This window comes from Oncorhynchus clarkii, chromosome 9, assembly GCF_045791955.1.
Source record: "Oncorhynchus clarkii lewisi isolate Uvic-CL-2024 chromosome 9, UVic_Ocla_1.0, whole genome shotgun sequence".
NCBI lineage: Eukaryota > Metazoa > Chordata > Actinopteri > Salmoniformes > Salmonidae > Oncorhynchus > Oncorhynchus clarkii.
This window is the reverse complement of record NC_092155.1, coordinates 39,326,549-39,340,692: the sequence shown is the minus strand read 5'-3', so window position 1 is coordinate 39,340,692 and position 14,144 is coordinate 39,326,549. Positions and strand designations below refer to the sequence as shown.

General features: G+C 42.3%; 1 protein-coding gene across 2 annotated transcripts in view; it reads left to right on the top strand.

Annotated features, from left to right (window-relative positions):
* The first annotated feature begins 2,187 nt into the window (after positions 1–2,187).
* The window catches only part of LOC139416267 (synapsin IIa), a 37,238-nt gene continuing 25,281 nt past the window's right edge, over positions 2,188–14,144 (top strand). Inside the window, exon 1 of one of the 2 annotated variants that reach the window (XM_071164727.1) lies at positions 2,188–2,719. In XM_071164727.1, the coding sequence (XP_071020828.1) occupies positions 2,367–2,719 (353 nt within the window). In that variant the 5' untranslated portion in view covers positions 2,188–2,366. The remainder of the gene's footprint in view (positions 2,720–14,144) is intronic. The other variant, XM_071164728.1, reaches the window with a different exon arrangement.

The following is a 14,144-nucleotide window of genomic DNA, read 5'->3' as shown; positions in this document are numbered from 1 at the left end:
CTGTCAATATGCCTTTATTGTAAATGTTTTGACGCCAAACTGGTGGCAGTTGGGAAATCAGTAAATATACTGAACAAAAATATAAACGCAACATGCAACAATTTCACCGATTTTACCAAGTTACAGTTCATATCAGGAAATCAGTCAATTGAAATATATTCATTAGGCCCTAATCTATGGCTTTCACATGACTGGGCATACTTGGGGGCCAGGACCAGCCAATCAGAATTTGTTTTTTTTTTCTGTACAAAAGGGCTTTATTACAGACAGACAGACAGAAATACTCTTCAGTTTCATCAGCTGTCCGGATGGCTGGTCTCAGACGATCTCGCAGGTGAAGAAGCCGGATGTAGAGGTCCTGGGCTGGCGTGTTTACACGTGGTCTGTGGTTGTGAGGCCAGTTGGACATACTGCCAAATTCTCTAAAAACAATGTTGGATGCAGCTTATGGTAGAGAAATGAACTTTCAATTTCCTGGCAACAGCTCTGGTGGACATACCTGCAGTCAATTGCATTCTCCCTCAAAACTTGAGACATCTGTTGCATTGTGTTGTGTGACAAAACTGCACATTTTAAAGTGGCATTTATTTGTCGCCAGTACAAGGTGCACCTGTGTAATGAGTCAATTTCCTGATATGCCACACCTGTCTGGTGGATGGATTATCTTGGCAAAGGAGAAATGCTCACTAACAGGGATGTAAACAAATTTGTGCACAACATTTTAGAGAAATAACCTTTTTTGTGCGTATGGAAGATTTCTGGGATCTTTTATTCCAGTTTATGAAACATAGGACCAACACTTTACATGTTGCATTTGTATTTTTGTTCATTATAGTTGAGATTTAATTGAAAATAATGCAATTGTTGCTTAGTTGCTTTTTTCATTAATTAACCACTAGAAACTCATGGACAATATAGACACAGATATAACAATTCAAACTATATATGAATACATTTTTATACAAGTCATTGAAGTATAAACTACCAAAACAGACTGAAATTTCAGGCGACCTTTTCAAATAGCTCTTACTCTAAAAGGGCCTTATCAAACTGTTCACAATTTCACAGTATTATTCCAACCTTATTTCAACCTACACATGGAAATCACATTTTTGTGCCAGATAGAACCTTATTACTAAACCCAGATTGACATTTCAGAACTATAAGGTTCTATCTGCAATTGCACCCCCCTAAAAAAAACTGATTTTACAAATGTCTCAGGATTTTGATACTCTGCACTTTAGGTAGGCCTATCTGACATTTGAGTCTTTTTACTTTTTGTATGCAAACCATGATCTTTTTTTTTTTTATGTAGCTTTTCCTAAACACTATTACAATTGCTGTAGTCTATTGTCTACTATTTGACCTATTCATTTATATTTTATTCCACCATCAAAGCCATAGAAATGACTGTGTGAGCCTATATGAAAAATGTATTAGATAGCATGGCATTATGGGAATTAATCTATTTGCAGCAGGAGCAAAGCTCCCCAATCATACATTATGCAGACCTCCACACACCCACATTATATTTAAAAAATCATGCTGGTCATGTGCAATAGTAAAGATATGTCAATATTTACCAAAAATGTTTTAAATGTAAATATTTAAAACAACTCTAAGTCCACTTGGATGAATCCGAATGGCTGCATGGGGACTTTCCTCAGTTAAATCGGCTGTTTGATGATGAAGGATAAATCCATCACATGACAACGTGAAGGAAGGGGTTTTAACAGCATGCACGATTGTCCACACCGACACCAGACCAAACAGCCATTTTCTCTCTACATCCCCAAAGCTGTATTAGGCACAGGCAACTAAGGACAGGGAGGCAACATAAGGAGAGAGAAGGGTGCAGTCTGTATTGGAGGTTTCCTCTATATTACTACCCCAGGCATTTCCATTGGAAACCCCTCTTCCCCCCCTTTTTTTTGCAGAAGTACGAAAAGATGTAACGCTTGTGAGGCAGTAAAGAATGGGGGAGGGGTAGAGGAGGCAGGCACGCATACGATACGAGTGAGTGGGAGTAGGGAGGAGAGAGTGGAGGAGGGGTGGAGAGTGTGAGCATCTTTTGCAGTCGTTCAGGCTGGCAGAGAGGCAGTTCGATTGGCTGAGGGGAAGAATAGCGTCACGGCCACAGTGAGGGGAGCTCTGAGGATGCACGGCTGAGCTGGGAGGAAACACATTACATTCACTGGGAGTTTGCATGGAGAAGAGCTGAGCCTTCAACCAGCTGCACACTGGGAAGTGGCATCTTCTACAAATTAATACGACCCTCAGGTGATATCGTCTGGACTCAACCATCCCCTCAAGGACTCTTCATATCCAGCCGTCGTTGATCCGTCTGCTCTAACAGCTCTCCAGCTATGAACTACCTGCGCCGGCGTCTCTCTGACAGCACCTTCATCTCCAACCTGCCCAATGGCTACATGACGGACCTCCAGAGGCCTGATCCCGCTCAGCCGCCTTCCCCAGCTACAGCAGCCCCACCCAAATCTCCCACGGTGGGGTCGACGCCGCCCGTCACCTCCCCTACCCCCTCCCCGGCCCCGGAGAGGAAACCCCAGCCGTCCCAGTCCAGCGGGGCAGGCTTCTTCAGCTCCATAACCAACGTAGTCAAGCAGACTGCTGCCTCAGCAGGGCTGGTTGAGCAGTCCGCGGTCACGACACCCAAGAAGTTCAAGATCCTTCTGGTCATCGATGAACCACAGCAGGAATGGTGAGCAACAAGCTGTGTCTTGCTGTAGAAAGATGTGATGTGAAGATGTGAATTATTAATGTGTTGATGTATATGTTGTTTGTTGTTTTGTAAACCCGAAGCTGTCCTCTTGGCCAGGTCACTGTTGTAAAATAGATATTCTGCTGAGGATCCTTTTTGAAAAGAGGAGCTCTCAGTTGGACCTAGCTTGTGGTAAAGTCAAGGTTCAAACAACCTGTCAGACAACAGGTCTGGTGTCCATCAAGCTCTGCAGGTCAGATTTGATCAGGGTACTTGCACGGGTCGTCTGATGCCAGTGCATGTCTATCTAATGACAAAAAACAGATGCAGTGCTCAGGAGGAGAGGAGGAAACAAGGTCCACTGACTGACTCACCATCGTAATGATATTACAGCACCGGGAAGTCTTTTTATGGCTTGCCTCACCCATATACTGTGGTTCCTGCAGTAATTGAATTTGTTGGTTTATGCCCCCTTTGACATGACATTTTTCTAAATTACAGATTGGCCTCGCAGCAGGACCAAAATCCAATATATTTTGAGGAGTTGTTGTTTTTAAACTCAATCATTGGTTTGACTTGGTATTCCAAGAAACCAGTGTGCATTCTGCCGCTATTTTGCATATTAGCTCCGTTTCCTGCAACCACCTGTGAGTGTGCGTACGATATAAACCAATTTAATTTGATTAGTCTAATCAACTCAGTGAACTCAAACATAGATTTGCATCATTGCGGAGAAAGCCAATGCCATGAATCTTCAACAACCAGTGAGTGCATGGGAAATGCGTTTGTGTTTTCTTGATTAAGTAAAGACTGCAGTGATGTCCAGTCACCAATGAGGATTCCCTTTCCCACAGACATGGCATTGTTATAGGATGCATTAATGGAAAACATAAGTGATACATAGGCTAGGAGTAGCACTTGAAACATTGAGTGGAAAATGACAATGTTAGTTCAGACAGACTCCTCTCTCTAATGCTGTGTGTTGGGGAGGGGGAGGCAGGGGAGGAGGCAGATCGAGATCTACTTTAAATCAAGCCTCTTTTTCTAACGTTCTGCATAATTTAAGGCAACTGCAGTGTTGTGAGTGAAAAGGTTGACTTATGGTTGATTCCTCTTGAAACTAGAACCAAAGAAATGCTTACATTTTATTTTATTACAAAATGTAATCCATAGAAGGGTTCTTTGGGGGAAGGATTGTTGAAATATTTTACATTTGTATCTTAAAGCATAATTGAGAAATAGTTCATTGAAGTTGGAATATTTGTAACATTTTGGCCTTACCCAGGCCTCCTTTAAGACTCCATCATGTTTCATTTGTATGTGCTACAAACCAAAAATTGGTGTCATATGAAGCTTTACCAGTTTGGCAAATTATTCTATAAAGTTGCACATAATATACTCTATGGGTATATCAAAGTTCAAAATCAAATCAAATCAAATCACATTTATTTATATAGCCCTTCGTACATCAGCTGATATCTCAAAGTGCTGTACAGAAACCCAGCCTAAAACCCCAAACAGCAAGCAATGCAGGTGTAGAAGCACGGTGGCTAGGAAAAACTCCCTAGAAAGGCCAAAACCTAGGAAGAAACCTAGAGAGGAACCAGGCTATGTGGGGTGGCCTTCTCTTCTGGCTGTGCCGGGTGGGGATTATAACAGAACATGGTCAAGATGTTCAAATGTTCATAAATGACCAGCATGGTCGAATAATAATAAGGCAGAACAGTTGAAACTGGAGCAGCAGCACAGTCAGGTGGACTGGGGACAGCAAGGAGTCATCATGTCAGGTATTCCTGGGGCATGGTCCTAGGGCTCAGGTCCTCCGAGAGAGAGAAAGAAAGAGAGAATTAGAGAGAGCATATGTGGGATGGCCAGTCCTCTTCTGGCTGTGCCGGGTGGAGATTATAACAGAACATGGCCAAGATGTTTAAATGTTCATAAATGACCAGCATGGTCGAATAATAATAAGGCAGAACAGTTGAAACTGGAGCAGCAGCACGGCCAGGTGGACTGGGGACAGCAAGGAGTCATCATGTCAGGTAGTCCTGGGGCATGGTCCTAGGGCTCAGGTCCTCCGAGAGAGAGAAAGAGAGAAGGAGAGAATTAGAGAACGCACACTTAGATTCACACAGGACACCGAATAGGACAGGAGAAGTACTCCAGATATAACAAACTGACCCTAGCCCCCCGACACATAAACTACTGCAGCATAAATACTGGAGGCTGAGACAGGAGGGGTCAGGAGACACTGTGGCCCCATCCGAGGACACGCCCGGACAGGGCCAAACAGGAAGGATATAACCCCACCCACTTTGCCAAAGCACAGCCCCCACACCACTAGAGGGATATCTTCAACCACCAACTTACCATCCTGAGACAAGGCTGAGTATAGCCCACAAAGACCTCCGCCACGGCACAACCCAAGGGGCTGGACCTCTGCTTTGGGGATCACCCTTATGATATATTAAAAACAAACCATTACATTTTAAGTGAGAAGTAGGTATTGGTCCCGAAAAAGAAAGGACATTTACATGAGCACCAATGCCTACTCCACCCATCCTCTACCAAGGTTTTCCAGCACACAACTTTGACTTACTACAGTAGCTATGTTAATATATTGTACTTCAAACAACGTCTGTGCAGGTTGCTTAGGATTCAAACCTTCTCAAACTGCCTAATTCACACTCTTCAATGGAATAATGGCTATTAAAATGATGTATACAGTGTTTTCAGAAAGTATCCATATCCCTTGACGTGTTCCACATTTTCTTGTGTTACAGCCTGGGGAGGGGGTTATGCAGGGAACAATGGGTTGCAGGAACGCCCCAAATTACGGTCCGCAATCACACACTATTAGCAAACGCGCACAGTAGTACACACCCCACAGTCCCTGTCCATTGCCACTCAACAACCTAATCAATGAAAATAAGCACACACCGTGCGTGCGTATGCGGGCTGGTATGTGTGTGTTGGGACAGGGAGGAGGTGTCAAAACTATACACGAAAGGGAATGCTAAAATGTCTCATCCGAGAAGCGAACCCAGGACCTTTGTATTGGTCGTCACTGGTTACCACTGCCACAAAGTCATAAATCCCATCTATTTCTAACATTTCTCTTCTTAAAATCTGATTTAAAACCTAACCACACTGCTAACCTTGTGCCCAACCCTAACCTTATATTAAGACACATTTTTACGATATAGACCATTTTTACTGTGTGGCTGTGGTAACTAGTGGAAACCCATCAGATTCCATGGCAGTGACATTAACGCTTACGCTATGAACCCTCTCATGAATGCATTCTCTTGACCCAATTTAAATGGACAGTATAGTGATGACAGGATGTTTTTGTTGTTGTTTATTTACTCAGTACTGATTGAACGTTTATTTGTCTTACTTGGTCATAAAAAAGAGCTGACAGTCACATAGCTAACCAAGTTAGCAAGCCTGGCATTTTCCTTTCACTGCACAAAGGTCATGCAAGCAAGCAATGATATTGGTGGTGTTTCACCTGGGTGCACCCGCACCCCCTGGCTACCTTGTACTTTGATGGCGACTTCAGGTTTTCGGGAATACATTGAAAAGTAACTTGACACTTTGTTAATCGACTAAGCGCAAATTTGGACTAATGACAAGAAGAAAATTGCATTGACAGAGGAGGAGCATACTGAATCAATGCATAAAGTAAGGGCTGTATTGTTAGCCAGCTACACTGTAAAGCAAGACATATTGATTAGTGCATGAGTAACACTAGCTAAATTTTAACACCAAGCTAAAGTTGGTTTTATATTCACACATTCGGACATTCATCAGACATTCATCAGACATTTAACAGACATTCACCAAAAGCCATTTAAAATGGTAAAATTCAATACCTAATTCATTCACAGAAACAGAAAAATAGATATGATTTATTCTATAAATGTCTAGCATACTTTTACAATGTTTTTTTATATTTAAAAAATCCAGTTCTGATTTGATGGAAATACATAATATCTTAAAAATGCAATTTAAAGCTGTATAAATCAATAACTAATTCACCGTTTGTCACAGAATCATCAAACAAGATATGATTTATTCTATAAATGTCTAGCATACTTTTACAACCTTTGTTTTGAATACAAATTCCAGTTTAAGTCAAGGGGTTTAGCTATTTTGGAATTAAGAACATTTCCAATAACTTCATTTTCAAGAATCTAATTTCCTATTAACTTTTTGCTCAAGGAGGAGCATAAGAAATGGCCAAAAACATTTCCAATACATTTTTTAAAGAATAGCAACTTTGCTTAACTTTCTTCTTAAATCTATAGTTAAGGAAAAAATGGCAGTTAAGAAGAAATTTCTTCTTAAGAAGGTTTTGTGAATCTGAACTCAGAGTCATTAAGAACCTTTGGGTGGTTGTTCTTGGTGACTGGAATCACAGTAGACTGTTGGCTGAGTGATAACGTAAAGATATAATTAAAGATAGGGCCTAACTCCTCTGCACAGGAGGTGAGCAGGCGGATGGATACCTACAGTATGTTGTCAGGTCCGGGGCTTTGTCTGGGTTTGTTTCATCTAAAGACACTGCATTCATCAAAAAGAGTTTTGAGTGGATGTAAGCCCTTCAATCACCAGCTCCGAGTCCAAATCCTTATCCTTAAGCTACAGTATGTCTCAGTGAGAGACAGAATACAGGCATCTCTGAATACATGTTGAAACGAACAGGGACTTGCAGTTCATCAGTTTTGTTAGGAAAATAATTGCCATTTGCTGGAATGGCCAGAGGAATGCGCAACAGAGACTGGCGCTGAGCCCTTTCCTGGACTAACCCTCTTACCCAGTTCTCACCTTGCGGTGTAGCTCGCTGGTAGAATCCCTTTGACCAGTATTATGGGGGTGGCAGGTAGCCTAGTGGTTAGAGCGTTGGGCCAGTAATCAAAAGGTTGCTAGATCAAGTCCCAGAGCTGACAAGGTAAAAATATGTTGTTCTACCCCTGAACAAGGCAGTTAACCCCCTGTTCCTAGGCCGTCATTGTAAATAATAATTTGTTCTTAACTGACGCCTAGTTAAATAAAGGATCAAATGCGTCAAGGTTTGGGTAAATTAAATCTGAGGGAGGATTGGCATTTGGGGGATTATTCCATTGGAGAAGAAACTCCCTGCTGTACTGGATCTGTGTTGAAAGATATTGATGACTTTGAGCCAGGTGTCCATAAAAAAAAAAGACAGCTAACTCCATATTCCTGAAAGAAATTAGAGGACTAGTTCAACATGGCTCTTTCTATTTAATTGATCTATATATATTGCATTCAGTGATTTAAAACAGTAATCTAAAACTGGACAAATACAAAATAACAAACAAACAGTCAAAGAAACACCTTTCTGCTGGTTGCTGCTGGTTGCTGCTGGTTGCTGCAAGAGCATGACTTTGCACTTGTTACTTGGGTCCTCTGCTGATTCTCCTCAGACATACTATATGTAGCTACACTACATGACCAAATGTATGTGGACACCTGCTTGTCAAATATCTCATTCCAAAATCATGAGCATTAGTATGGATGCTGCTGGTTGCTGCTGGTTGCTGCAAGAGCATGACTTTGCACTTGTTACTTGGGTCCTCTGCTGATTCTCCTCAGACATACTATATGTAGCTACACTACATGACCAAATGTATGTGGACACCTGCTTGTCAAATATCTCATTCCAAAATCATGGGCATTAGTATGGAGTTGGTCCCCCCTTTGCTGATATAACAGCCTGCACTCTTCTGTGAAGGCTTTCCACTAGATGTTGGAACATTGCTGCGGGGACTTGCTTCCATTCAGCCACAAGAGCATTAGTGAGGTCGGGCACTGATGTTGGGCGATTAGGCCTGGCTCGCAGTCGATGTTCCAATTCATCCCAAAGGTGTTTGATGGGGTTAAGGTCAGGGCATTGTGCAGACCAGTCAAGTTCTTCCAAACCAATATCGACAAACCATGGATCTTGCTTTGTGCACGGGAGCATTGTCATGCTGAAACAGGAAAGGGCCTTCCCCAAACTGTTGCCACAAAGTTGGAAGCACAGAATCGTCTAGAACGTCATTCATTGTATGCTGTGGTGTTAACATTTCCCTTCACTGGAACTAAGGGGCCTATCCCGAACCATGAATAAGAGCCCCAGACCATTATTCCTCCTCCACAAAACTTTACAGTTGGCACTATGCATTGAGGCAGATGCCTTTCTCCTGGCATCCGCCAAACCCAGATTCGTCCGTCAGACTGCCAGATGGTGAAGCGTGATTTATCACTCCAGAGAATGCGTTTCCACTGCTCCAGAGTCCAATGGCGGCGAGTTTTACACCACTCCAGCTGACAATTGGCATTGGTGATTATAGGCTTGTGTGCGGCTGCTCGGCCATAGAAACCCATTTCATTAAGCTCCCGACAAACAGTTCTTGTGCTGATGTTGCTTCCAGAGGCAGTTTGGAACTTGGTAGTTTGTGTTACAACCGAGGACAGACTATTTTTTACATGCTACGTACTTCAGCACTCGGCGGTCCCATTCTGTGAGCTTGTGTAGCCTACTACTTCGCGGCTGAGCCGTTGTTGCTCCTAGATGTTTCCACTTCACATTAACAGCACTTGTAGATGACTGGGGCAGCTCTAGCAGGGCAGAAATTTGATGAACTGCCCTGCTAAAGGTGCGATCCTATGACGGTGCCATGTTGAAAGTCACTGAGCTCTTCCGTAAGGCCATTCTACTGACAATGTTTGTCTATGGAGATTGCATGGTTGTGAGCTCAATTTTATATAACTGTCAGCAACGGGTGTGGCAGATATAGACAAATCCACTCATTTGAAAGGGTGTCCACATACTTTTGTATACAGCACCTTCGGAAAGTATTCAGACCCTTTGACTTTTTCCATATTTTGTTACGTTACAGCCTTATTCTAAAAAAATATTATTTTTTTTATCCTCATCAATCTACTCAGATTTTTTTGCAAATGTATTAAAAATAAAAAACTGAAATACCTTATTTAGATAAGTATTCAGACCCTTTGCTATGAGACTCGAAATTTGGCTCAGGTGCATCCTGTTTCCATTGATCATCCTTGAGATGTTTCTACAACTTGATTGGAGTCCACCTGTGGTAAGTTAAATTGTTTGGACATGATTTGGAAAGGCACACACCTGTCTATATAAGATCCCACAGATCCCACAGTGCATGTCAGAGCGAAAAGCAAGCCATGAGGTCAAAGGAATTGTCCGTAGAGCTCCGAGACAGGATTGTGTTGAGGCACAGATCTGGGGAAGGGTACCAAAAACTTTCTGCAGTATTGAAGGTCCCAAAGAACACAGTGGCCTCCATCATTCTTACATGGAAGAAGTTTGGAAACACCGACTTCCTAGAGGTGGGTGCCCGGCCAAACTGAGCAATAAGGGGAGAAGGGCCTTGGTCAGGGAGGTGACCAAGAACTCGATGGTCACTCTGACAGAGCTCTAGAATTCCTCTGTGGAGATAGGAAAACCTTCCAGAAGGAAAACCATCTCTGCAGCACTCCACCAATCAAGCCTTTATGGTAGAGTGGCCAGACGGAAGCCACTCCTCAGTAAAAGGCACAACAGCCCGCTTGGAGTTTGCCAAGAGGCACCTAAAGGACTCTGACCATGAGAAACAAGATTCTCTGGTCTGACGTTACCAAGATTGAACTCTTTGGCCTGAATGGAAACTTGGCACCATCCCTACGGTGAAGCATGGTGGTGGTAGCATCATGCTTTGGGGATGTTTTTCAGCGGCATGTACTGGGAGACTAGTCAGGATCAAGGGAAAGATGAACGGAGCAAAGTACAGAAAAATCCTGCTTCAGAGCACTCAGGACCTCAGACTGGGGTGAAGGTTCACCTTCCAACAGGACAACGACCCTAAGCACACAGCCAAGACAATGCAGGAGTGGCCTTGGGACAAGTCTCTGAATGTCCTTGAGTGGCCAAGCCAGAGGGGGACTGGAATCCAATCAAACATCTCCGGAGAGACCTGAAAATAGTGTGCAGTGATGCTCCCCATTCAACCTGGCAGAGCTTGAGAGGATCTGCAGAGCAGAACAGGAGAAACTCCTCAAATATAGGTGTGCCAGGCTTGTAGAGTCATACCAAAGAAGACACGAGGCTGTAATTGTTGCCAAAGGTGCTTAAACAATGTACTGAGTAAACGGTCTGAATACTTGTGTAAATTTGATATTTCAGTTATTTTATTTTGTACATTTGCAAAAATGTATAAAAACCTATTTTTGCTTCGTCATTATGGGGTATTGTTTGTAGATTGATGAGGGGAAAAAACGATTTAATCCATTTCTGAATAAGGCTGTAACGTAACACAATGTGGATAAAGTCAAGGGGTATAAATACTATCCTAATGGACTGGATATAGTGTGTACACAGTAGGCTATGCAGATGGCAACTGTAGCCTGAGGGACATAGCTGTGTTTGGATGACATGCTGCTTGATGGATAGTGGCTATTCAAGGTTGAGTCCTGTGTATGTGCATGATTCATCTCACCATGCAAAATGGATGCTACTACAATAACATGGGCAGAGTGGACACATTACATTTATTGGAATTTGGCATACTGCAGATGCATTTATTATATTGGTGTGTATGTTAAATCCGTGCAAGCTCCGTTTAACAAAAATTACCACTATGCTTGCACTGCAGATATGCTGTAGCCTAGGTCTAAGTAATGCTCGATATTTAAATTCAAGTCACGTTGCATCACGAGTGATTTAGCCCATTTAGGTAATAGAAACCCAGATCAAAACTAATAGGGTCATACTCATTTCATTTGAAAGGATGCCATGTCTTTTGGCTCCACATAAAAGCAGACAGTCAACAGCCTAAGAGGAAATAAAATCATTGTTTTCTTATAGTATTTGTCAATGTATTGGCAATCATTAAATAATACCATATAATGTGAAACATCAAAAGTCTAGAGTTTATCAAACGGTCAACAGTTATGGAAACATTGAAGACATCTGAGTAAATTACATAACCTTTAAAACGACATTAAAAACAACAGTGTGTGTCAGTGTTGAAACCAGCAGGCCACATCAATACAAAACAGCTATTTTCTGTTAGAGAAAACCTCAGTAATTTCTGGCTCCTAAACCTTTTCCAAAAACCCATAGCCATCAGCTGAAAGATTTGTGCAGCTCAGTATTGAAGCTTCCCTGTTTCATGTTTCAACCACTTAGCCACTAGAAAGACCTGCCGCTCAGTCTCAAAGCCTGCCTCAGGCCAAGCACCACATACATATTTAATGTGTCTACAATTTGAGTCAGTTCGGAGGCCCTCTCTCATTTTACATTCTTTGGGATTGCTGGCCAAATCACGTCACGCCTGCTTCCGGGTTTGGGCTCTCCATTTCTGTCTGTCTCTGACCATCTTCTCCACTGTCCCATCTCTGCTGATGTTGTTGGAGCTCTGTCTCCACCTCTGTATTCCAATGAACATCTATTCTTGGGATCGAGTCTCTGAACTCTTTCTCAGAAAATGTCCAGTCCAAGTGAAGTCTTCTAGTGTGATGCAAGAACCAGGCCATCAGTGAAGTCTTCTAGAGTAGGTCTTCTAGAATAGAAGGCCACATGACCTAATCTATTGCCAGGTTGAAGAGTAAGGCTGACATAACCTTGATCAACTCCAGACTTCACAGCAAAGCTTCTTTTTTTCCCTCTATTTAGTTAACAAGTCAGTTAAGAACAAATTCTTATTTTCAACGACGGCCTAGGAACAGTGGGTTAACTGCCTGTTCAGGGGCAGAACGACCTTGTCAGCTCAGGGGTTTGAACTTGCAACCTTCCGGTTACTAGTCCAACGCTCTAACCACTAGGCTACCCTGCCGCTTGTGTTGTTTGTTTCCACAGTTGCTGTACAACTGTATTATGATGTTAACAACATGGGTGGGGATTCCATGAATTCGTAAGTTCTTCCACAGGCTTTTGTGGTGGATGCTGTCATAAGCCTTCTAGAAGCGAATAATGTTGATGCAGAGCTGCCGTTGCTACTCACTACATTGCACAATGATGCTCCTGAACCCGAAGATATGGTCTGTACAGCTCCTTCATCCCCTAACACCCCACTTGTTAGTTTCCTTTAGCGTTTTGTCTACAGCTGAAGACATTCGTTGTACGATGATTTTGCAAAAGATCTTCCTGGGAACTGTGAAGTGTGCAATGCCCTTCCAGTTGTTGCAGTCATGTAGTGTGACCTTCTTAGGCGACTCCCTTTGTCCAATCTGAAGGTATCTTTCCATTCATCCAGATATCAGTGAAGAGTGGAAGAAGGATGTTTGCAGCCAAGACCGATTTTAGCCCTAGGTTATCATAACCTGAACCTTTCCCATTGTTTATGTCTCAATCTTCTGGATGTGCCACAGATTAGGTTAGTGAATTTGTATACTGTTCCTTGCTGGTTACTTGCCACTGCTTTTTCAGCTGCCCTTGCCAGCTCCTCCAGGTAGACCCGTTTGTCTCTTCTTACTAGCCTTTTGACTCGTGTGACGATTTTTCTGTGCTGCTCCTCCAATTTATTTTTCAGCCTTTGTAATTTGGCATCTGTTGTTTTCTTTTTCAAACAACAGTCAGTCAAACAGAAGGGGAGTCAGGAGTGTGAGGAGTAGGAGAGCTATGGGAGTTTTGCCTCGGTCTGATTGCCCTATTGATTTTATTATTTTTATTTAACCTTTATTTAACTAGGCAATTGATTTTATCGTTGAATCATTGGCCATCGTTAATCATTGGGCTTTTAGGTTGTGGTTGTATTTCATAAGGGTTAGTTGTTTGACTATAGGCCTTTACTCAGATGAGTGTAGAAATGAGCTTTTCTTTCAGTGCCCAATAACGAAATCTTATTAGAATGCCTGTGGTGGTGATTCATTGTTCAGAAGTGTTCCCGCTGTCACCTTGAAAAGCATAGGCCTAATTACAGACATGGATGTGATGAATGCATAATCACTTAATTGTCTATGAGTCTGGGATACTAAAATAGCAGATATTATGTTTCAACAATAACAGTATTTAACCCATACAATGGTTAGGTAGATATCTACAGACAATATACAGTATCAGGCCATAACTTTTGTGTATCCTGTGTCTCCTGCATTTAGCACAGACACTAAAATGGAACCAGGCAGGAATACTCCAGTCTCACTACCAACTGACAGAAAAAAAGACTAGGCAATGAGCACTGGTAAACAGAAACCATTCTGAATTTTGAATGATAGCAATGCACAATGTTTTTCTCACAAATTACACCTATTATGTCCTTATTATTATGGCTGTGAATGTCAGTGCTGACAGTCCCTGTAACTTGGCAATATCACTACAGGCATTTAAGAAACGTTTTCTCCCCTTCTCGACTATTTGAATTAGTGGTTGCCAAGGAGCGCTAGAATAAAGATTAAAACA